The 26,275-nt window shown below is 41.9% G+C and overlaps 1 protein-coding gene across 3 annotated transcripts in view; it reads left to right on the top strand.

Moving 5' to 3' along the window:
* The window catches only part of foxp4 (forkhead box P4), a 97,296-nt gene that overhangs the window by 25,196 nt on the left and 45,825 nt on the right, over positions 1-26,275 (top strand). For all 3 annotated transcript variants that reach the window (XM_054785996.1, XM_054785997.1, XM_054785995.1), the window contains exons 2-3: positions 7,352-7,531; positions 26,172-26,261. In XM_054785996.1, the coding sequence (XP_054641971.1) occupies positions 7,361-7,531; positions 26,172-26,261 (261 nt within the window). In that variant the 5' untranslated portion in view covers positions 7,352-7,360. The remainder of the gene's footprint in view (positions 1-7,351; positions 7,532-26,171; positions 26,262-26,275) is intronic.

Below are 26,275 nucleotides of genomic sequence, written 5' to 3'. Positions count from 1 at the left end.
ATGTGGATGTGCTCGTTTATTTCATTTTATTTCACAGCTGAGATAGGAGTACTTATAAAATATGGAATGTTGCGGATACACCGTTTGTTAAAAAAAATATATGGGTGGACGGGGAATTGGTTTGAATTTGATAAGTGACCGATTACTTTTAATAGTTATTATTATTCATGGGATGGAGATCTATCTGTATATTCTGCTCCTTTTTCCATGCCAGTGTTGTGGAGGCTGTAGCTCAACTTCCCATTCCTCTTTAGACAGCAAAAGACTGACTCAACAGCACCTCTGCTGGTTGCAGCCAAATACTGCACTCAATTTTGTGTTAGTTTAACAAACAATTCATTGATTTTTAAAAATCCATTTATCAACAAATCCAAAATCATGCCCCGCACAAATCCTCGTGTTTAAAAGGGTCAACCACAGACACCACAAAGAGCATAAATAGAGAATTAAAATCACGGTTAGGTCTCACTTTACTTATTTTCTTGACTGACACAGTTTCATCACAATTTCCTGTCCTCCATCAGCGTTGAAGGTCATCCTAATAAAGCGTTCTCTCTCAGGACACAGCTGCTAATTGCTCCGCTGCTTTCTCATCCAAATAAAGGCACAAACGCTTTCTCAGCCTGCCCCTCACCTTTCTTCCACCACGTTGAGTACAATCTGACCTCCATTTACCTCTCTGGACAGAAAGCCAAGATGAAGGGGAAGGCTGTCTTCAGTTGTGTTTTTTTTATTTTCATCCTCGTGATCTCTTGAATGAACTTAGCCTCTTGAGGAATGCACAACCCGTGACTTTTTTGGGGGGGTTCAGATAAATAAGGTGTGCATGAAGTCCGCACTCCTTCTACAAATATTTGTGTGTACCTTTGTCTGTATTCACTGTTTTAAACAGACAGCGTCCTGCGAGCTGGTAAATCACTTACTGCTTACTAAAGGAAAGGCCGTGGAGTGTGTATTTGCCCGGGTCACACACACATACACACACACGGTGAGCAGTCTCACCGGTGCGGAATGCTCTGTATGTTTACCTATGGCTCCGGAACCCACCTGACCGAGGGAGGCTAATCTTTATGGGCTCTGTAAACAAGGACTTTGTCTTCACAAAAATACACCACGCCGATATGTGCGTGCACTTGCAATCATTCACACAAATGCACAGATAAAAGTGCGTCAGTCCCGAAGAACAATGCATTGTTTTGATATTGCTTCAGAGACTGTCATTATCCGCACCCTTATTCATTAGCCAGCACCAGTGCCTGAGAGGTCAGACTAAATTCTAAGCTTCTTGTCTCTGGCTTGACGAAACTCTTTGAAGCCAGTCAGCCGACCACTCGTAGATATCGGCCCGCATCTGACGGGGCTGTGTGCGGGATAATAGCATTCACCTGTTAGCACTGGAACGGGGCCAGAGCAGTCGCAGACATCCAGCTCTAGCCCGTTCACTGTTAGCCAACCTGTTAGCACTGGCAGGTAGCCAAAGCAGCCTGGAGCGCCACTGTTAGCCTGTTAGCTTTACTTTTGAAGTTTGGATAAAGCGTATCCACAAGCGAGTCCTGAGGAAGCAACCAAACATGGGCTGCACGGATACCAACGTATGTGTTTATACGCTCCAGTGAGTGTGTTGTAGATTTCCTCATGCCTGAAGCTCAGAATATGCCTTTTCTATTTTGCTTTCTATCCCTTGTCCTCCGTAGTCTGTCATTTAATCATAAAAAAGAGACAAAGAGCAAAATAAGAAAACGAGGGCTGTCAAAAAGTAACGCGTTAACGGCAGTAATAAAATTATTTAATGAATTATTAATCATCACGTTACATTTTTTCACCTAATGCATGCACATGGCTAGCCGCACCTCTCTGTTATGAGGGCAGACGGAGGCACAGTGTAGCGTCTCCACAGAGTATGCTCTTATACCTGTATTCTGACCTGAACACATCAACGGCAGCGCAATTCCAACATCGTATATGTTTCTCCAACTCACAAACATGTCTCCGTGTAGTTTGTTTGTCCCGGGATACAACACTTCCTTGTTCTTGAGATGCATTCACAGACACTCCGAACTACGAACATCACAAGAACATCTATTATGCGTGTATGTGTGGTCTAAATAAACAGAAAGACAAAGAAAAACAATAAGTGGACATTCTTATCACTCAGTTTGTAACTCTTCATGCGGAAGTACAATTTGTTGCATTTAAGTATGATCAGAAATCCCAGAAAATACACAAAAAAAATGTGAATTCAGCTTAAATGACATGGTGCCTTTGAACGCAACCCCTCATTGCACATAATGGCACTAGACTAGTGTTATAGAGACTACATATAAGTGTGTTGTCATTTGTCTTTCTCTTAATGAAATGCAGTACAAATGGGCATATTTCAGACATAGACAATGGTGATTAGGCATGATTAATTAATTGGAAAACTGATTAATCTGATTTAAAACGTTAATTATTTAACAGTCCTAATTAAAAAATGGATAAGTCAATAGTTATTTATTAGTCAATTAAAAAAAATCCTCCCAATTTACAGACACAGCAGCTTGTGAAAAATAAAGAACACCGTTTTCAAACTTCAGTTATGTCAAAGGCAAACTTAATTGATTGATTTCCTGCAGCGAGAGCGTAAACACAATTGTAAAAACGTCAAGACTATGCAGACCTTGACATACAATGTTCAATGTTTGAACATTTTTAAATGTTTTTTTTGTGCGTGTAAATTATATAGAAAATGTGTAAAGCACTAATATTGTCAAGTAATATACAATAAACATTAAATGTGGCCTCATTATTTGAATAGTTAAATGTTAAAGAGGGATGTTTAAGTAGCAGGATATTGAGTAGACGAGGTGCCAGGTTGAGGAGTAAACGCTGCTCTCAAACTATGACTATGCAAGCACACCTTGTTTCTGTGACATCCATAGACACTTTAACGCAAATGTACTTAAAAAGCCTTTTTACTCAGTCGTGTTTGCTCACTTCTCTCCAGTTGCATGTTTCGCATGTGATCCATATGTTATAAATGGAGGCCGACAGTCAGAGCCCAGATTTGATTGGTGGGTTTGTTCTGAGGTTTGGGGTTAGGGCTAAAATACCTGGGGGTGGGGTCATGTTATTTTTTTTAGTTGAGACAACTTTGCCAGCTCGTGTGAGAATATGTGTATGTAACATGTGTCAAAATGATGGCCCGTCTGCGGGGAGTTGATTTGTGCAGAGCAGAGAAGCACGTTTTCAAGAAGAGAACGTCGGAATGTGTGTTATTGAAGGGGACACTTTTGTGGACACCGTGACAGCGAGCAGGATGCCATAAAGAAGCAGCTGTCACATTTGTATAAAGAAAATATGTTACGAATTCATTGTCAACACGGGCTCCTCCAATTGCTCACATTTCTTGTGTCACTTGCTCAGGAATATGAAAGATCATAGATGTAACCTCTATGGATTCTATTTCAGGGTGACAACTTTAATGTTTTCCAGGGTTGAACCTGCCACTAGTTACCACAGGGAGAGAGTGAGACAAATGATTCAAGTGTAGGATGAAAGTAGATTGGATGGAGTGCACATACTGGTACAGACCCCCCCAGCCCTCATTCTCTCCCTCCCACACTTATTCCCTCAGTTCTTTGCCTAATAAGCAGCGTTCCTGTGAGCTGATGCAAGGCGGAGGAAACAGAACAGGCGTTCTGGGACCGCTGGAAATATTCCCACATGAGCCCTAACATGATAAAGACTTATTATCTCACTAAGCTGCTGTAAACACAGATGCACACATAAATACACACTGTACACAACTCTATCGCTCAGTTGCTGGCGCTCAAAACAAACACACAAACTCATAGTGAACCTGGTTTGTGACGAGCGCTGACCAGGAGGAATCTGACAGAGCCGATCCCCGCTAACAAAGCCAGAGAGTGAAGCCGCTCACCGGGCATTTAAGCAAAGTTGTTTGAACTCCCTGCCCCTCTCTTCCCGGAGCAATGGGAAGAATCAGTCAAGAGTTTGGGTTGATTAAGAGGGCAATATTTTCGGGAACATCTGAACAGGCCACATGCCAAAACAGGACTCCTCTCTGAGCTCATCAATCACACACACACGTATAAACAATATGTGAGCTAATCTATTGCGGTACAAAGGTAGCAAACATGTTGAGTCCTATTTTCTTTCTTCTCCATTCCAGTTACACAGCAAAGGAGGTGCTTTTTTGCTTTCAAACACATTCTTTATCATTCTGATCATCATACCTCACTGTGTCCCCCTGGGCTAGTGGGAATGTCTCTTCGACACACACACACACACACACACACACACACTCTCAGGTCAGAGGTTCAGCTGCTCTTGTAGAGAGATGAAGAAAAAGACACACAGACAGCGCGTCGAGGCAGGCCTTTTCACGAGCCGCTCCTCTTCGCTGCCAGAAACACTTTAACCTAGAGCTATGTGTGTGTGTGTGTATGCATCATAGGCCTAATCAAAGACTTCAGGCTAGATTTATGCCCCTGCCTTTTCCCCGACCTCCATTACACCAGCTTATATACACCCATTACAGGATATGACAGAGTACACACCCTTTGGACGGGCATACCACACTGCCTGTGAGTGTGTGTGTGTATGTCTTTACACACTCCTCACTTCCCCATTAGGTCCCTGTCCACCTGCGAGCTCTATCTCGCCAGCTTATTGCTAATAAGGTCAATGAGGAAGCGTTAGTAGCAGATGGGTGTACAGTACATTACAGCACAGTGTGGGCCAGATAGGCGGCTGGGTGATTCATGCTCAGTGAGACATGTGATGACGGCAGGAGTTTGTAGCGCGCTGCAAAGTCAGTGGACCTCGCTTGGATCTGTTGATCACTCAGCACTATGCCTGGCTTCATAATATTACCGCAGGGAGTAGTTTGATCTAGCATGAATCTGGATGGAGGAGAGAGAGAGAGAGAGATCGTTGAGGAAAGAGGGAGTGGGGTTGGGGATTAAGTGACTAGCTTTAAATGTCACAATAACGCTCGACTTCTTAGTCTTAACCTCCGAGCCAGGAAGGCATGAAAGGGAAGTAGTGCAGCGGGATTTATGGTTTTCAAGTGGCTCTGCTTATTAAGCGAGAATTCTTGACAACACTGTTAGCACCTTGTACTTTTTAACCACCGAGAGAAGTACTTAATCTGAGAAAATGAATGCAATACATTCCTATATTTTGATACTTTGTCATAATAATACCAAATATATGATATTTCTTAGCTGCTCGAAAGCTTGACGACTCTACTTCATCGATCACCATTATCTTAAAATTATCATCAAAACACCTCTTCTGTTGTTTGTTAACTTGCCCAACCTTTTTTCAAGCGGGTCTCTGGTGTGTGTGAGTGACAGGAAGAAAAGCCCTCACTCGGTTGGGGAGAAGTTGTTTGGTGACTTTGTTCCTCGGGAGAAAATGCTGTCTCATACTTGGGTCAATACGGCATACAAGTGCAAAATACATTATTCAGAATTATATTGAACTCTATTACTATTACTGTCATTACCTTTTTCATTGGCTGGGAGAATTGAGCATGTGCCATCCATTTGGATTTAGGTTTTGGGGTGCTTTCACGCATACAGCTTGACTTCTGTGGTCAGAATCCATTGATAACTGATCAATTGAAACGTGGGCAGTGACATACCTTTCTTTACACATGTTTAAGGTCACTGAATATTGACAGAGACTTGTTTTTTAAAGCCTGTGTGTTGATATAGATATAGACATTTTGGCCCTGGAGGTGTGCATGTGGATTTAGGCTGAGTTACGATAGTAGTGACAGTGTTCTATCAACACATGTGTAAATATATTGGCATCAACAGCAGTACCACATTGCAATATCATTTCTATAAAGAAGAACTAATGGTGACTTCATCTTGTGGTCGCACACAATGTGTCAGTAATTGAGACTTCAATCTGGCGCTTTTGCTTAGCAGATGTTGCTGCTAAAGCTGCAATAATGTCACCACAAATGCTGTTTCCAGTCTCCAAAATGAGCTTTTACTCTTTAAAAATACAGCTCAGAGTTGTCATTTACTGCAGTGGTGAGTTGGATTTGATGTGACATCCCAGTACTTCTTGAAAACATTCACTAGCAAATGTTATGTTGTGTGTTTCAGAATAACACAATAATAATTAATCTTGCAAAAGACACAAACTAAATGACCCACTGTATGTATAATATGCAGCGCTACAATAATAAATACCACCGCAAGAGAGAAAACACGAACCCTTTAACTTGCAACCTGTCCACCTGCACAATAACATGTTTAGGCCTCCGTCCCCCAGCAAGCATCTGGCAACATCCCATTAATGGGGCCACTAGCATTCTATCCCAGCTTCACCTGCTGTCACATTTTCAGATTGAAAATGCACACACACACACACACACACACACACACACTGCTTCATCTGCCGTTGCCTCAGAGGCAAAGAAAAGTTTGATTCTCTCCACAGAAGGCACGAGTTATTCTCTTCTGAAAACAACACACACAGCCCCACTGAGATGGTGGGTAGAAGTCTCAATGGCGTTTGGGTTGCAGAAATGAAGGCATCATCAGAACTTCCCATCTAAAAGTCTTGCGCTCGTGTGTTAATTTCTAAAACTGGATGAGGCAGAAAGGCGAGATTGAGCTTGTCATTAGGATTTCACAGCCCGCGTTCTTGCATGAAGGTTTGTTTTGTTTTGTATTAGCCGCCTTGTGAGTGTTCTGCGCATGAATGTGTGTGTCTCCGCTCTCCCACGCTCGCGCTCCCTAACGATGGCAAATGTGCCTGTGTGTTTGCGAGGCGTTGTTTCTCAAAAAAACAACAACACATCCAGGAACGGCTCGTTTTGTCTGGTTTTGTGGAAGGAGGGCGCTCTAATTAGAGAGTCCCTATGAAGGTGCTTCAAACAGACGTTGTCAAAGACCAACCTGCTCATGGCTTACACACCGTGCACACATGCCACCTCTGATTATTGGAGAAATGCGCCTTTTATTTAACTATATCGCAGGGTATTAGCAGCCTTGTCAGTTTAGATTTGCTGCTTGTCTGATCCTAATCCGTGCCTATGCTCCTAGACACACACATCTACATGCAGACAAAAAAAGTCTGCTTCAGGTGTCGCTTTGTGGCCACTTGTGCGTGGGTGGTTCATGACCAAAAGCTCTTTGTAGGCAGAAAATGCACACGCACGCACATGAGCACACACTATTCACTTCTCTATCTCGCCGTGTGTTTACTTTAGCTCCCAGACTTTGTTGGCTCTCTCAGATAGTAGCAGGATTTTTGTTTAAAACTGCCCCGGTCCCTTTTGTCTAACTTCCCTGTCCTGTCCTGTCTGTCTGTCCGCCATCAGGTGCCAGTGATGATGGTGGAATCAGCCTCTGAGACCATTCGAACGACACCGTCCAGCCAGAACGGAGTCAGCAGCCTCAGCAGCCAATCAGACGGTGGGGGAGGGAGAGAAGGCGGTTCAAATGGAGACACCAACGGAGAGATCAGCCCAGTGGACCTACTACACCTGCAACAGCAACAGGTGTGTGTGTTTACTGATACATTCTTGCAATGTTATGCGCATTATGTTCACCTATGCACGTGTTAATCGTGCTTGTCATGTTGAGAGACATCCCACTTTTACAGCATAATGTACAGTGTGTTGTGTAGAACAGCATGTACACACCAGGTGGTTACGTAATAAACAGATGTGGCAACACTGAGATATGTATACCATTTGACAGACTGGCTTGTCAACAGCTCATAAAGTGCAACATAATTTCACTACGTCAAACTTCATTAGGCAAAACTATCAGCCGATTGAAGCTTTTGACTCCAGAGTGTGTTTCGAATGTTTAGAGGTTTCATTTTTGCTCCTGTGTGTGAAATTCTCACAGTGTTGCGCACACACACGCATGCACACACACAATAGACAATACACATGTGTGTCAGTGTTCTGTGTCCATTTGTTTTATTTAGTCTCTCATGCATGAAGTGTTTGTCAGTGTTTGTGTGTATGACACATCAGCATGTAGTGTCTCCAGTTAGGTTGTTTATTTTGCCTCCAGTGTGTCAGACCTTCCTTCTGTCCAGCAGCCAAATTCTTCTCACATACACAGCCATGTTGCCTAATGATGACATCTCACTCGCTTGTGAGTTTTTGCTATTCCGATATAAGTATGTGTTATTGCCTGTCAGGCTTTGTGTGGCACTCCTCACCTTTATTGTGTGGACATTCTTGCTGCTCCACGGAATACAGTTGTTAGAATAAGCTCCTTTAACCCAATTAGACTGCGCGTGTATTAGGCTCGGGCTCCAGCATGACGCCAGCTGATGTTCTAGTTGAGGAAATCCCTGCCTGCTAAAATGATTCCCCTAATTACCATGATGAAGCCTCAGGTTTATGATGAACACTCGAGGCCCTTTAGTCCTTTCCTGGTCTCCCTCCTCTCTCCCCCTTTTCCCCTGGCTGCATCCTCACCCTGCTTCCTCAGCAACCTTCAGCCGAGGACACACACGCACATACAGACACATAGAGCTATGCACTAATGCACATACATAAACACTAAACCTGTAGCACACACAAAGCTGGTCTTTATTCTCTCGGATGGGCTTCTGCTCTCTATGTTTTTGCACCTGTGTGTGTGTGTGTGCGCTGGTATTTCCTCTCATGAGCGGGTTACCAACCACAAACATGCCTCCCTCTCTCTTTCCATCTTTTTCTCTTACTCCCGTCGCTCACTGAACGTCTGTTTGCTTCAGTCCACAGTGGACTGTGAAAGGCAAGCACAACCTTTCCTCCAGATTTCAACCCTACCTTGAAAAAAAGTTAGAGATAAATAATAGCAGTAAATTCACCGTTTTAAGAACTATAGTACTGTGCAAAAGTCTTAGGCCAACACTTTTTTAAAAACTGTTTTAATTAACTTTTTAACAGAAATTATTTTGACACAGCGGTAGGGGTGTGGCACATCGACAAAGGAAGGATCTGGATAAAGGGGCTAATACAGGAATTATTATAATTTGATGACCTCAAAAGAATGGTCCATAGTGGTGCTCCATGAACCAGGAAGTAGCCTACTAACTATCTAACTAACCAGCAAACAAACACAATTCTAAGTGACAATGTAGTTGTTTGTGATCATTAAGGTATTGTTGAGTCTCCTACGTGAACACGTGTACGTCAAACCAGTGTACGTCAAAGCAGACAAGACATACCCACAAGCACATGTGCACATGCAAAACTCCTGACAGAACGGTGTTGTCAGAACACACAGTCGTCTTTTCCTTGGGCCTATTGGCCATCAGATGGATGGATGCAGAGCATCAGGTAAGAACCTAATGATATCCAACAAGTTCTGCCTTTATAAACATAATCATGTGAGTGAGTTTTGATTGTCAGAGCTCAGTATTGTAGCTCAATAAATTGTGCAGGTGTAACTTAATGTTGTGGCTGTTGAGGTTGAAAAGGTGGGGCATACTGTACAGCCCGAGGGCTTGAAGGTATAAGGAGGGGCAAAGAGGAGCCATGCTGGGAGGGAAGGGGCTGGTCATTGGTAGGCCTGAAGAGAAGGAATAGAGGGATGAGGGAGGAGTGTAGCTCTGAGACGTGTCAGAAAAAGGGCGCCTGGGCCTCCCTTTGGAATGTGGCCTGTCTGCCTCCCCCAGAAAGAACAGAGCAGGGGAGAGAAAGAGAAGAGGGGGCGAAAAACCAGTTCTGCCCCATCATGGAGGGGAGGGGGGAGGCAGTCAGCAAGAACAAAGAGTGGCGTTACAGGCCATGACTAAGGAGAGGTGGAAAAGTGAGAGTGTGTTGCACGGGTGTAGACATGCAATGATGCATAGCCAAAGAGAAATGTAAGCAGGATAAATCCTAACATACCTCAAAACGGTATGTGTGTGTTCTGACGAGAACCAGGTGTCTTCACTACTTTTCCTTACATCTCTCATCGCCCCCACTTTTTTTTTTTGTACATCACTGTCTCCTCTGTTTCCCTCACCATCAATTAATCGCTTCTGGTGTAGTAGCAGCTGGCGATGACAGCAAAAGAGGAGAGAGGAAAGAGAGAGGGATGGCGACAAAAAGGTGCCGTTTCCTTTTAGGTGTGCCACTCATCAGTGAGGGCTTCTCCCTCTCTCTCCCTCTCTCTCCCTCTCGCTCGCTCTCCCTGTCTCACCCTTAAGTTACTCCTCCAGGCAAATAGAAAGTGAGAGGCACATTGTAGTCGTGCTCTGCCTTCCCCAAGGGTATATAAGGAACATTGCTTGAGGAAAAGGCAGTTTAGAAATTGGTCTGGACCCTTCATCCCCATTCCCATTTGTCATGTTCTATTTTTTATGTGGTTTATCCTTGTTTTAGCCCCTCTCACACCCAAGTATACATCCTTGTGGGGCCTCAATGCCTTCCATAGCCCTTTACCATTACTGACTACAACTAACCCTTAACCTAAGATGAATCCACATTAACCTTACCCCTAAAACCATGTCTTAATTCTCAATCAGTCCTCTAAAGGGGTGACAGGGTGTCCTCACCTAGAAGATTTCTAACTGAAATTGGTCCTTATGAAGCCAGATGGACAAGAACACAGACACACACACACACATAACATCCCATCGCTGTTAAGTGACTACAAGTAACCCTAACCCTTAGATGAACCCACAATACCTTGCCCCTAACACCATGACTTAATCACTACCACTGACACCCTTAAATGTGTCCTCAGGAAGCCAGAAGGACAACAGTATACACTCATGTACTGTAGGTTACAGTACATTCTAGGACCCAGAGTGTGGGGTAGGCCTTCAGAAGGCTTCAGGGGGAAGCCCAGCTGCTTGAGGAAAATGAAGAAAAACTATTTTTCAAATCTGCTTCGCTAACTTCAGTTATGTCAAAGGCAATTGATTAATTTCATTGAGTTCCTACAGTGACAGAGCAAACAGAGTCTGGGGTGAGCAGAAAAGGCCACAAAATATGTTCCAGAACATTCAGTTTGTGTGGAATAAGGGATGTCCCAACTGTATAATGTTCTTGAGGGAGTGCAACACTTTGAAAAACCCATGCTATAGCCCTTAACCATCTTTATCGTGTGTCTAAAAACTATTACCCTAGGATGAACCCATAATACCTTAGCCTTAACACCAAGTCTTCATTCACAGTTCTATGAAGGACGCTCAAGGTCTCAAACACATATTAGCCCTCATGAAGCTTATATACACACACATGCGCATGGCTGATGTGAGTTAATGAAGGGTGTAATTAAGGAGCTGCAGTGATGACTAGCGATCAGGGTGGAACTGATATAGATCTCAAATATACACAAACACAGATGAGCGATAACTGTTCAGGGTGCATGTCCAAGAGGACTGTGTTCAGTCTGCAGAAAAGTGTATAAGCAGTACGTGTTGCTCGTTAACAGATGATACTGTACGAGGACACAGGATGGTTTTGATTGGCTGGTTTGAATGGAGATGTAATTATAAAGCTTTGGCTTGCTAAGTAATAGGTGGTGAATCCTGGTCACTTGGACAGTTATGTTCTATTTGACCTCCAGCTCTGCTATGGAGTTCACTTTCAGGTCAGGGTGCACAGGCAATGGAGGTGACAGGGTGCCCACTGAAAGGAAGGGGAAAGACATTTCCTGACAACATTTTCTGATTTCTTAGTGCATTGGGATTTCATTTAATCACATTATGCCTGTGCATCTGCATGACCAGTTGAATCCCTTTTGGACATTGTCTGTGTGTGTCTGTGGGAGTGTAACCCCCCCCCCACCCCCACCAGTGTGTGTATGTACGCATGAGTCCCACTGTCATATGTGCAGGCCAGTAAATCAGTCCCGGGCCTCTCTCTCTCTGAGTGCTGTCACCTCCTAAAAGCTTTCCATTGGTCTCAGCCAGGCCAGTCCTCTTTATGATTGAGGTCAGTGGAGTTCAGAGGTCAGCGGAGGTCATGCTGAGACAGAGGAGGGGCATGCTGGGTTGCCAAGCATCACAGAACACCCACTGCTCTGAGGTCCACCATACAAAGAGTACTATAGAACACCAACTTCCTCCAAGAGTCTCCAAAGCAGCACCGACACTTGTTTTCTGTTTCCTGACTTTTGCTAGACACTATAATATACCTAATCGTCATCTAACAAGCATATAAATGGCTTTGTCACTCAGGGTTTGGTGACATATGCTTTCATAGCTAAAAGTTCAGGCAGTGACTCAAATTTGGTGCTTTACTAATGTTTGTATGTGCTTCTTTTATGAAAAAAAGATAGATTGAACAACTTTTACTGCAAGATAACTCTGCTTCAAAACATTCACAGTGTGCCCAGGTGTACCAAAATCTAGCTGAATTGGATTCTAACACTGTAGAAGAAGTGTGACAACTAGTAAATTAATTTTGATTTCTTCCAATTTTTGGCCAAGCCTGTGTATTCAGTCTCCTTGCTATCCCTTGTCCCTTAATGCCTTGTACTCACTGAACTTAGCTGAAAGGTGCTGATAAGTTATGTTTGCCAGTGTCCGTAGTTTTTCTAAACTGCATTTTGTTGACAGGCCATTGAGTGTTCAGTCTGAGTTAAGGGCTTGCTTCAAAAACTTTCATACTTCAGTTTCCATTCTATCCTATTCTGAGCAAATAAAAAGGGTCATCGTAAACAGACTGACTTGACCAAAAGTAAAAAATACACTTGATTGGGTTTACTGTCTCTTGTGAGTCTACAATCCAGCGACAAGGCTACATGGATAAATCATACGCGGCCTGTAGAAATGGTTCAGCAGGCCAGATAAGCCGGCATGGACACATTCACGGGTGGTTGACCCAGTCAGCCAAGAGGCTCAGAGAAAAAAACATAGACAGATAGCAACCCGGCTAAAAAGATGTGTGTGTGTGCGTGTGTGTGTGCGTGTGTTTGCCCCGTCTTTGTTGTGGAGACTGAGTTATACACACTTGCCCGGGCACCTGGAGTGCTGAGGTCGGCTTTGGTTGCCATGGGAGTGTTTAGAAGCACTTAAGCTCAAAGAGCCTGCCTGTGCTGTCAGGTAAATAACACACACACACACACACACACACACACACACACACACACAAGCACGGGCAGACTTGCAGAATTGTCTGTTTTTTTTTGTTGGGGGGGGTGGATTAGTTAATCTGTAGAGGGCATTTTGAAGGGGTCAGTGAGCAAAGCTACTGACCCTGTTGTGGTGTGGGTAGTCGTTAATGGGTGCTTGTTTTTTTTTAGTTGGTCACCGCTTGTTTTTCTATGTGAAAAAGTAGCAGCGTGATGATTAAAGTTCATTTTTCACATTATCAGTCACACACAATGGTCACATGTTGCCATCCATTCATGCTGCAGACCACAGCTCTTTTCTTAAAGTCCTTCATTTGGACACTCCAGAATCCCACAAAGAGATGGACATGGAGAGGAGTGAGAACTTTGACAGAATGTGTGACAATTATAAAGCACCAAAGACAAGTAGTTGCCCTGGAAACAACCCAGGATGCACACAATGAACACACACATATATACACGGCATGCACACAATTGCTGCAAAGGTCTAAAGTGTTGCTAATTAGCTAGTCTTTGCCGGCTCTTTGTGTGAGCAATTTTAAAGCAGAGATTAGAGTCAACAGGGAGAGGGGAGGAATGTAGCTCTTCTCTCCCTCTTTTGGCTTTATTCAGACTCTCTGGAAGGGGGAGTTATGGCTGTTATCTATATAGTTACAGTATATCACCATAACTCGTGGAAAAATGTAGAACAAAGTTTGGAAGCAGTTGCTGTATGCTGACCGTCTTGTCACCAGTAAATATGTTAAATATGACCAAGAGTATGATAAGAATACAACTGTGTGAATGGTTATTACGGTTACATTAGATGTGATTAAACCTGTTATTTACACTCACCCAAAAAATTAAATGCTACACTTTTGTTTTTGCTCCCATTTCTCATGAGCTGAATTGAAAGATCTAAAAGTTTTTTTTTGTACACTAATCTCCATAATGCACTGTCCCATTTTGCAAGGATCTGTACACCATTTCTAGAAGGCAAAAACATCCCAGTCCTTCCTTGGCCAGCATATGCAGGGGACGTCACCCATCGATCATGTGTGGGATGCTCTGGATCGGCATATACTGTATTTGAGGCAAATGGTGGTCACACTAGATACTGTCTGCTTTTCTGAGTTAAACTGCACAATTATGCGTGGCCTTTTATTGTGGCCAACATAAGGCACACCTGTGAATAATCATGTTGTCTAATCAGCATCTTGATATGCCACACCTGTGAGGTGAGTTATGAACTAACACAGATGTAGAGAAGATTTGGGATTTGTGAATAATATTTGAGAGAGATGACCTTTTTGTGTACATAGAAGAAGTTTGACATCTTTGAGTTCAGCTCATGAAAAATGGGAGCAAAACCAAAAGTGGCTTTTGTTGTTTCTGTTGAGTAAATTTGTTGAGTGAGTCCGCTTTCAATTTTGTCACGGAGCACACATTTCTTATTATTGTTGTTTCTTATCTTCGCAATTTTGTTGGTTTAATTCTGTGAAAGTTTCAAGCTTTTTGCATGCAACTGTAATTTAGTCCATAAATGGCCACATTGGAGAATTAAAAAAAAAAAGACAAAACTTTCCAACATACTTTTGCAGTGTGTTTATACATTACAATGTTTTAACTCTTGGGGAAATTTAGCACAAAAGTCCACATAGAGTTCTTCCACAATAGCTTGGTGTAAGTATTTTAAATTAGAGATTGACCGATGTGGGTTTTTCAGGACCGACACCAATACCAATTATTAGTAGTTAAGGAGGCCGATATTCATTTGCAGTAAAAGTGCAAAAATTGGCGTAAAAATGTTGAATAATACAAACACTTAATATCGTTTAACTGCCTAAAGTATGTTTATTTAACCAAATATCGTTTCCACAGTAAATAAAGTAACATTTGTATATAACTTATCTTTGTTTTAAGTTCAAACATGACAAAACATACAGGGAGTTAACAGGCTCAGAAGCAACTCTTGTAAAGATAAATAAAAACCTATATATTAGCTCCCTGAATTTTTTTAACCTTCATCTGAGCGTACTTCCCTGCAACAAAACAAGACTGAATGTAATTTCTTACTCTCTCTCACAATCACACACACAGGCTTCTACAATCACGCACTGTTTCCACATTGATATTACCAACAGCATTGTTTCAAGTGATTCACAGACATATCGGGAGGTACTACGAGCTAGCAAAGCTAATGTTTACTCCGCTCTTATGTTATTCACTGTAATACTCACTGTAATGTTAGCAGCAGTTGTGAGATGTAGAACACGGGGATGTTTATTACAATTTCGAGAGCGTTTTCTGCGTTTACCTCGCCATGTATGTTTGTTCTCAGGACGTTCTCCACACGAGAAAACTTCCCTCTCAGCAATGTGTGCGTGTGAGGACAGCGACCACTTCAGATTGGCTCTGCCCCTAATGCCTGCTTTGTGGCTTGCTTAACCAATCAGATGGCATGTGGGTGGAGCAATGCTGGAGACATAAGTCGCAGCCAGCAGGAGAGAGAGCGGCGCAGCTGCATCTGAGCTGAAATAGCACAGTTTTAAATTGATTTCTTGATATTGATATTGTCAGATTTAAATAGAAGCCGATACCGATATACATCATAATTCCAAATATCGGCCCTGATTATCGATCATTTTTATTCATTTTAGTCTTATTTCTATCAATATTGTTTTTTTTATCTTTCTACAAACAACAGATTACTGCCTTTTGCCACTTTCTTGTGTGATTTTCAGCTTAAAGATACCCATTGACTAAATAAAACCACACATTAACTCCAAATTTGGCTAAGATATGAATGATTAACTGTATCACTTGAAATAATATTATGCGCTGTGATCTCATATGAACTTTGACTTGAAGATATATTAAACTGAACTGAAAGTATCGTGAATCCATTCGTAATTCGTTATTCACAGCCCCACATATTGGTGGATTTTTGGTTAAAAAAAAAAATTCACAAAAACATGCGGGTTTTTTCCTAAAGAAAAGACATCGCATTCACCGCAAGTTGGTAATTATTTATAAATACGTTATAACACAGATAAAATGTACAGCATAGACTGTTAGGAAGGCCACAATTGTTACATGTTTCTATCTTTATGCTTCAATGATAATGTTTTTTCGTCAAGTGCTGAGATTTTGCGCTTTGTTCGGCGGCCCTTGAAGGTACCATAGTTGGGTGCTTGTTAGTGGCTACACTGTGACTCCGATCCATGTGTTCATCAATTATCTTACATTTTCATAGAGGTGAGTACCTAAGTACTGTATACATTTTATACTTTGTGTTTAATGTGTGAGGCATATTGGGGGCTGAAGCCTGGATTGTGTCGCAAGTGAACAATGATAGAAGGAGAGGGTTCTGGAGCTGAATCGAATCTAATAATTACAAGAGTCACTTTTATTGCAAACGATCCAAAATTGGAGGTTAAAGAAATGCATTTTTACGGGTGTATTGTATGGTGGTTACACCCGCAACATGCGTGGATCTACTGTTTGGTCAAATGAGATGACACATTTATTTGTTGTGTATCAAAAATACAAATTGCATTCAAATGTGTACTTATCCATTTTTAGATTGCCTCACCTGACTTAAATGTAACCATTTCCTCTTTTTGGAGTACACCTTACCCCCTGCATCTCAAGTTTAAAGGTCTTTGCTTGTTCATCGGTTTTGTACAGCAGCCAGTGTTGAGCCTTAGACCACTTCCGGTGTTTTGTAGTGTAGGGCTGGGTGCGAGGGTGTGTCCAGCCCCACAGCCACACACAGGTGCTGCCTCTGAAGCAAAAACATGAAAGAGGTTTATTTCCATCAAGGCAGGCAGGCAATACAGTACTTTTACAGGCCGCTGCAAAGGAGTGTGTTTTTCTATTTACCCAATATGCCTTCGTGTGTCCATTTGTCTTCCAGTGTGTGTGTGTGCATGCATATGTCATCTGTTTATGTATATGTGTGTGCTATTACTCTTGTCTCCTGATCCAGGTCTTGGCAGTTTCTTGCATGTGTTATTAGTTTCATTTTTTTCCTCTCTCGCTCTCCTTTTGGTTATTAATAATAACAGTTAAACAGTTTCCATATGTGCAGCCTGGTTGCCAGGCTAGCGTTATCCTCATCATGGCTGCCCTCTCAGGGGTTCCTCTTGTTAGGGAGGAAAAGCAGTTTAAACTCTGGAGGTCAACCAAATAAGAGCAAACACCTATGTGGCCTTTTTCTTCTCTGGAGCATGACCAAACTACTAAACTGTCCTGGCTTATACATGATTAGGGCAAACTAAAAGAAGACTGAACTTAAGGTGTGTTTGTGTGTGTGTGTGTGTGCGTGTGTGTTCTGCTGTGGGCTGAGTCTGTCTGGAGTGAGACCTTCCTCCTCTCTTGCCAAACGAGCTGTTTTGGAAACCGCAGGGAAACGGCATATGTCTATATAACGTATGACGTGCATGTGTCAGGAAACTGCTATAGATCTATCAGTTAGCTGCCTGGACCTTTTATATCATCAGGAAGGGAGTTTCTCTATTTCCTTCTCACTTCATTGAATTCTTTAATTGTCTATATTGTGATGTCTTTTCTTGTGATTATTTCTTAAGGAGCTGACGATTTTTATTGCTGTGAGTCTAAATTATGTAACAATATAAAGCAGTCCTGGGTATTCAGTCATCCCTCCTTTATGACCATGTCTATACCCTTGCGAATCAATAGAAACATTAGATGAGTGTAAGGAAGGCGAGGTTTTCTCATTCCGCTAAACAGTTTTGCATTGAAGAGAACCATCTGGAAAACAACGTCTTCCCTGGTGTTTCAAACAGGTCGCTTTTGTGGAAAATGGGACGTGAAAAAAAAAAAATCCAAATCGGCGAGGATTACAGCATATTTTGATGTTCTTTTGGAGTTTGTGAGTTTTTATTGCGTTGGCTCTCGAGTGCGGTCTTTCCTTTCTTTAATGGTCAGTCTGGGCCCCAAAGAAGCTTGCTACAGCCATTTTAAAACCTCAGCTCTCTAACTGAGCCTTTATATTGCGGAAACATCACATTAAATACCCGAGGAGCGTTGCGGCTGGCTGGTGTGTCTGAAGGTGTCCCAGATAGCTGCAGCTCAGCGGCGGCCTAAAAGAGATTGAGGTGCCATTCTAGTTCTAGAGGTGGGCCGCCAGTTTGAAGTTGCTCTGAGTGGAAACAAATGGCTGCAAATCTGGTGAGGGAGACTGGAAGGGAGATGATTAATTCCAGAAAAAGAGAAGCTCTATGTGAGGAAGACTCACGGTAAAAGGGGCAAAGACTTGGCAGAGCCTCGTCTGTTTGTAACTCACTGTAAAATTGGGGGGCTTTAGTAGGATTTTACTCCGTCTGCACCCTACCCGTATATGTTCACCTCCAGGAAACACTGATCCACTTACCGTTTTCTTACCAGTCTGCACCATAGCAACAATAAAAACACAAAATTCAACTGTATTGCATTTCAGTTAGTTGGTTGTTGGCAGATTCATTCTGACATGAAATGATGCTGCCAGCTGTTTAGCAAACTTATTTTCCAATGCTCCACGGTTGACTTTGTTGCCAGCCTTTAAAAAAGCGTCGAAGTGTCTACTGCACTATATGAAAATCTCCAATTGGCAAGGAACGCCAAGTGGTAACTTAAAAATTGAGATGAAATTGACGCGTAAGGAGATATGTTTAATTAATTGTCTTCTAAAAATAAGGAATATTATACCAGTCCAATCACAATTATAAGTAGTACTGTAATAATGAGTATTGTCATGTGCCGCAGTCATTTTGTAGGTAAGACAAGACAGTGTTGACATAATTTGATGAAATGCTAAATGCATCATGTTTGTTTATTTTTTGGTGTTAATCTTAGTCCAACGGCTAACTCAGTGGCAGTCATGGATGCCTTCGTACAGCTGTATTTTCAAAGCTTGGAGTCTGGTTTAGTAGGCCCGGACTATCTATTTTAGGCATCTGTCTGCTGTCTAAATGTTGTTGTGGTGGGTGAAAGGGTGTATTTAAATAAGATCAACAAAATATTGCTCAGTCATCTGTCACATCTTTATGTAATCACAGCAATTCTGCCTTTTGGAAGATTCTGTTTGTTGTTGATTGACGTTGTTATAGAGCTATTAATTTAGCAATGTATAAGAGGTATAAGAGTACCTTGATGTGTGAAGTGAAGATAGCCTTTGGTTAAAAAAAAGTGTATGGAATTATAAAGTGGGATCATCAGTTTGTACTTTTAAAAATTCTTAATACTTCTAAAAAGTCTTTTTTTCAGTTAATATCAATAAACACATCTGAGTCATAGTTTTAAAAAAGAACAAAAGTATATCATTGTACAGGGTGTCTGTATTATTAAGTATTAATGGGTAGTTCACAAAAAAATGCAAACATTAAAGGGTTCACAAGTGGGCCTCAGGTTACAAACAAGTTCCATTCCTTCAATTGTGAGTTTAGTTCGAGTGTGATTGAGAACTTTTACTTAAATTACACCTAAATTAACACCTAAGCCATATAAAGTAGAGTAATACAACGATTCAGTACAAGAATTTCATGAAAATCAGCGTGCTCCTTACTTGCTTCAATCCCTGTGATTGTCTTGCATTCTGGAAGGGGTGTTGCAAGGGAGGGAGAGACAGGCTTGTTAGGAGGAGAAAGTCTCAGTTAGGGCTGCAACTAACGATTATTTTCTTAGTCGATTAATCTGAACATTGTTGTTACGATTAATCGAGTAATCGGATAGGCCCGAGATGGACCAAATCAATATGAACCAAACGCAAACAGTTAGTGGTTTGGTCTGCAACATATCAAAAGAGGCAAAAATGTTGATTGAATGTTGATTTCATGGATGACTAAAGACATTTAAAAACATTTGAGAGGCTGAAATCAGAGGATATTTACATTTTTAAATCAATCAATTAATGGCAAAATATTTTTGAATCAATTGATAATCGGTTAATCGTCAATTCATCGATTAATTGTTGCAGCTCTAGTCTCATAGTACAAGATCCTTTCACATGTTCAAAGGTACCGTCTTTGTCGTTGATGATTGTCGCGGCGTTTGAGGAACTCGGACTGGACATGCAGCCAATGTTCATTTCTCCACTGAGGGTATTACGATGTCTAATTTCATGTCACTTTTCACTTTCACTTTCCTTTTGTTTACATGCTCGGGGGACGTAGTGTAGGTTAAAGTTAAAAAGTTAAAAACTAAAAAGACTAGTTTTGATGATGTCCTTCCTCAGTGTTGCAAATGTGACTATGTATTGTTGCGCCTACATATTCAGCCACCACACGCATGGAACTAGTTCTCTACAGTATTAATATTTACACGAGTGCATTTGTTGCCACACAGAATGTCATAAAACGAGGACCAGCCGTAGAATGGTATTACACTGAATTTTCCTTTTTTTTCAAAATTGTTTTTGTGCTATGTTCATGTGACTTTATTTAAATGTATCAAGATTCTATCCAATTGTTCTCATGTGGTGTCCAACAATGGATGTTGAACATATTATTCAGTTGTTATTACAAATGAAATTGTCAAGAGATTAGCTATGAGTGTGTCATTTCATCACTTTTCTAAACCAGTGAAGAAGAACAAAGAAAAATGAAAATGTGTTGGTTTAAAAAAAAAACATGTAATGAAAAAGAGATTGTCATGAAAAAGTTATACAATTTAACGTTAGGATTTCTGTATTTATCCTATGATAGAAATTCAATGGCAGTCAGTCAAAGTGAGAGTGGACTTTAGAGGTGCATCCTTGACGATGCCCGGTGGACAGGGGATAGCAGGGATCACAGGTCTGGCCCAGGAGCAAAGGGTAGCTTCCGACTTGACTTTCAGCTTCAATGACAGCCCTCCAAAAAGGACAGAAAGAGAGTGAAGAACATAAGGCCCGCCCTTCCCTTGTGTGCAGCCAGTGTCTCCTGCCGATCCAAAATCAGAAAGCATGCAGGCCTGTAGAGGAGCAGCTGGGTGTGACGGGCTTTTCTCTGTATCTTCACCCTGTATCCATCCTCCCTGTCTCCCCATCTACTGCTCTCTCTGGGGGGGGGGGGGGGGGGGGGGGGGGGGGGGGCATACATGGATATATGTGTATTACAACCCTTTTTTTCGAGTTATCCAATACATTTTTTCAACTTGGTCAGTCCAACCTAGTTTAGCTCAGTCATGAAAGGACAAGCCTCTCACTCTTTTTTTCTCCGCATTTTTCTTGTGAAGAAATGTGATACCACCTGCACCACACTCCTACCGCTCTCACCGCTTCCCCCCTGTTCTCCTCCGTCTCCCCCCCAAGGACAGTGCTCGTCCCAGGGACTGTTTACCAAAGAGGGCGCAAGGAGGCGTCCAGGGTGGGATGAGGAGTAGATGGTAGGAGTAAGGGAGAGGCAAGTTTGTTTCGTTTAGGCCATCAACAATGGAGCTCAGTCAGTGCTGACGGACTACTCCAACATATGGTACCCACCTGTCTCTCCCTGACACCCCCTCCTTATTCTAGACTTCACTCTGTTTAGATTACTTTGCTTCTCTTTTCCCTGTCTCACCCAAACACACTGGATGGATTAGAGGCCAGATTCATCACACACACAACCGCACGCACGCACATGCACGCGCACACGCGCAGCCCTGTTTGCTTTAGCAACCTAAACCACACACACACACAATTTAATGGGGCAAAAGGAGCTCATCCTATTTTTCTATGTGGAGCAGCCAAACTGTCCTCACAATGGAGATTTCAAGTTATGCGGCAAACAAAGATAGAAAGACTACAGCATACGCACATACTGTTCCCCTTTTGCACCCTCATGTAAAAGAAACTCACTTATCATTTTTCTGAATGCTGTTAAGGAGAGACTGGTCTTTACCATAGCTATGTCAATGTGTGTGTGAGTGTGTGTGTGTGTATGACCCTGTTGAATTAAAAAAATGCACCGTTATTAAAGGCTGTGTCAGAGGCGATGATTTACAGAGGGGAGCGATGACAAGTCAGAAGAACACACACTCACACTCACTCACTCTGTGTGCTCTCAGGCCTCCAAGCTGAGCACTGACCTCCTCACCCCTCCTTCCCCTTCCTCCTCCTCCTACCTCTCTCACTCTAATAAAACCTGTCTGACACCACTGATGTGTGTGTGTGTGTGCGTGCATGTTTGTGTGTGTGTGCGCTTCTCGGCAGCACAAAGACTCTGTTGTTGGGCCTCCCTCTTAGGCCTCCCTCATATTTTCTTTAAAGGTGCAGTGCGCCCCCAGGAATGCCACAGGGGGAACAGTTGGGGTTGGGGGGAGGCGTTTAGGAGGAGCTGATTTCTGTGCGTGTGCGTGCGTGTGTGTGTTACAATGATGCAGCTCAGCCAGGTCACCGAGAGAAGAAGAGAGGGAGTGACGGTGAAGATGTGCAATGAAAGAAGAGGGTCAACGACAAGAAGATGTTTTTGACTACGTTGAAATGTGTGTGTGCGCGTGTGTGTGTGGGTATTTGTGTTTTTAGGACAGTGTGCTGATATCACTCCAGTAACTACACATGACTATATAAGGTTATTATCAGTACAATATTTTTATAACATCATCATCTACAGTGATTTTCCCATAGGAAATCGACATCCGTAACATTGGTTACACATGTAAAATGATGTTCAGCACTGAATACTGGTACTACAAATAAATGAAATAAAACTACTCGCCCTCTGATGACATATGAAGTGGAAAGGGAGGCTTGTGTTTTTTTTACATTGGTAACTGCCATACAAGTGTAAAAAGAAGTTAAACACTGTGAATACTCAGTTAAACTGAATTGTGTACTTACTGTTAACTTTGATTTAATCGTATATTGTTCCTCATCACTGTTCATATCATTACATAAAATGAACAAAAAACATACACAAAAACCTCAAAGCAAAAGCAAAACACGCTTGTGGCATCAGTCTTTTAGATGAGCACAATTTGCTGATTTGTGCCTTCAAATGTCGTCCATGTTTAAATTTCAACATTTTTCAGTAACTTGAAAAGGTTTTTTTTAATGTGAAATAATAACAGTAAGTCAGTTTCAATTTGTCCAAGTTGAGAACCTATACAATGTAAATGTGTGCTTGCATCTATAAGCTGCAGTAGTAAGTATGTAATCAGCCAGCAGGCTCTAATACTCTAAGTGACTTAGCAATGCGTCATTGGACTGTTTGCCAACACTAAAAGTGTAGACATATCCTGTATATATCTATAGTCAACTTCTGTTTACTTTCACACCTCTACAACTGTGGAATCTGGGGGATGTACACTCCCTTTTCCCACTCAGTTGTGTACACTTCATCTTCTCCTATTTTGTGTGGAAAAATTATGAGTTGCGCAACACCTTATTTAACTGCCTGTTATGGTGAAATGATGACATGTAATCATTCCAATTAAACGAATAAGGGAAAAATCTGGGTTATGAAAAAAATATTACACTAAGTTACTAATATTGCATCAAATAATATATTTTATATGTAGACACCTTTCTACGTAAACATTTTTTAGACAACATTACAATGATCAATCAAGTTAAGAGTGAAAAAAACCAGCAAAAGAGTCACACTTTATTTTGTAAGTGATAATGAGGAATATATTAGAATGAATGTGGTTGTTTTCTGTGGTTTTAAACATTAGTCCGTATTTCAGTTGTGGTGCATTTGCATTAACTGTCACGTAAATCGTCTATACCTTAACGTTGTTTGAGTATGTAAAGCAACTCTTTTGCTTTTTTGGTACTATTTGCCACATGCACAAAAGGCACATCTATGAATAGAGGCGTAGGAGAGGAGACAGGCATCACCTCTGCTCTGTTCTAGCGTTTATGAAAGCCATAAATGCTTCTTTAATATAGTGGTAATCAGGGTGGTAATTTGGGTGGAATTGTCCTTTATTGTTGCCAGACATGGCTTCCCAACTCCTGCCAACACACACACACACACAGACAAATGCACACACTCGCTCTTGGGTAGACCTGGTGTTCAAGGCCTAATTCACACCACATGCCAACAAACTGGGCGGTTGTGTGTGTATATATGTGTCTGTGTGTCTGTGCTTGTTTTAATGCTGAGGTCAAACCAGTAAATGGGAGGGGGGTTCCCGAGATTTTTGTTCAAGTGTTAAAATTCATGTGTGTGTATGTATACAGGCGCGTCCGCAGCCACATCTGTGTATGTGTGTGTTTTAATTGCGGTCTCAGCAAAAGTCGTGAGTGCGCTCCATCCAGATGGTTTTCATCATTGTGACTGCACAGAGCATTTCTGTCTCTTTCAGTCTCCCTCTAATCTCCCTCTCTGTTTTTGCAATTAGATGTTACTTAATGTGCCACAGCGTCTAATTTGACAATTCTAATTTCAACAATTCATAAACTACGTGACATTATACAGTAACTGTGTGCTGCACTCTTACACAATACTTCTCTCTTGTTGTCGAATGATGCATTACAACTCATTTCTGGCACTGTGCGGTTGCGTAAGATCTTCCACAAAGAAGAACATCCTAACAAGTTATGGCCGTTAATTTTGTGGTGTATGCACACACACGCACACGCACACACACACACAGACTTTCATAAATCAATATTTACTAAGGAACCTTTCCCCTTTGAGTCAGAGGAAGCAAATGTGCATCCTGCTGTCTCCCCTCTGTAACCCTCCGTCATGAGGTTGCGCTTGTGTGTGTCAGCGTGTGTGAGTGCAAAGCTCTTATGTTTTGAAATGGGTGTTTTCTTGTTTTGTTTTCGGCACATTCCAGCAAAAAGACCTTTGCCTCTGGAATGGATTTGTCTTCACAATAGTACATTATGAAGTCTTTAACACTACAACTGGTGACCTTTGTATGAATCCAAATATTTTTTAGGCAGAAATCAAGGCCAGAGTGATAGGGAAGAATGAAAGAAAGGGCTAGAGTTGGTGTTAGTAATGGTAAGACCGGACAACACTGGAGGGCAGAGAAGGGGGTGAAAAAAGAGGTGCATGTCTATTAGTCACAGCTCTTCAGGGTGCATCAGGGTTGCTTTACATCACCCTGACACATATAAACAGTGTGCAAGTGACACACATGAAGATGTGCTGACACACTTCTGCCTCAGAGGATGTGGACAACCCCTTTTGAACTGTGTAAGGAAGGAGCCACACAGAAAAAGAAGGGCGCAGGAGAAAGAGAGAGTGATAGGAAAGCATGTGTTCATGTGAGGCTAAGCATACACATACAATGCTATTTTATGAGTGCAGTCTTTTGTGATTTGTTCATATTTCAAACAATTTGTCCAATAGAATTTAATGCAAATACAAATGATCCAGTCTAGGGTCAGGCTGTTGCCATCCTAAACGTTTTTTTTTTAATATTTAATAATAAGCAACTTAAGTCACTCACACTTTACACAGAACACATGGACATAAAATACAGTAAGAAAACACACAATAAAATAATTCAAAGAAACAGAAAAAAGAACAAAAAAACACTACACTGCTTAGTTATTCTTTTCACTTTCATAGGAGCAGATCCTTTAACATGCTTAAGGATACTGTACAGTTATTTGTGTGTGCGTTTCTGATTGCCTGTGAACATGACAGGCTGAGTCCGGACTGTGTGTGTATTCTTGTCGGATGACCTTGTCATCATCCTTACAACATCTGGGTAGCCTTTACAATATGATCTTGGTTGCAACAGAGCGTTGAGACTGTTGACGACTGAGTCTTATTGCTACAAATGTGAGATGTAACTTGTGGGGTGTATTCTTCTCTTAACAGCCCTTATTGAGGCTGGAGTCTTTCTGTTGGAATAGTCAAGGTAAAAGTTAATCCTCTCAAAGTTAATCCTTTGATGGTTGCTGAACGGAGATCTCACGCTCTATGCTAAACATGAAAGTGACAATTTTTTGGAATTGTTTTACAAAACAAAGAAAAAGCAAGGCACTCTCTGAGGTCTTGTTCAGAATGCTGATATCTCCTAGGCTGAGAAGCATGACAGCAGTTCAAACATTGACATTTTATGCAATTTAAGGGGAATAGTTTCCCTAAAATATTGGTTGAAATCCAACAAATTGTACACCCCGTGGGGGGTATTTGACTTTAAAGCGTCTACTGTATATGACTATTTGGCCCAGTGTGCATGTTACCATCATATTCGCTCTTTTGCTTACAGGCTCTCCAGGCAGCCAGGCAGTTCCTCCTCCAGCAGGCCTCTGGGCTCAACTCCCCTGGCAGCAACGAGGTCAAGCAGAGCCCCGTGCAGGTCAGAACACAAAT

The sequence above is a fragment of the Dunckerocampus dactyliophorus genome, chromosome 8 (assembly GCF_027744805.1).
Source record: "Dunckerocampus dactyliophorus isolate RoL2022-P2 chromosome 8, RoL_Ddac_1.1, whole genome shotgun sequence".
Lineage (NCBI taxonomy): Eukaryota > Metazoa > Chordata > Actinopteri > Syngnathiformes > Syngnathidae > Dunckerocampus > Dunckerocampus dactyliophorus.
Note: the sequence above shows the minus strand (reverse complement) of the source record. Positions and strands in the feature narration are given on the sequence as shown.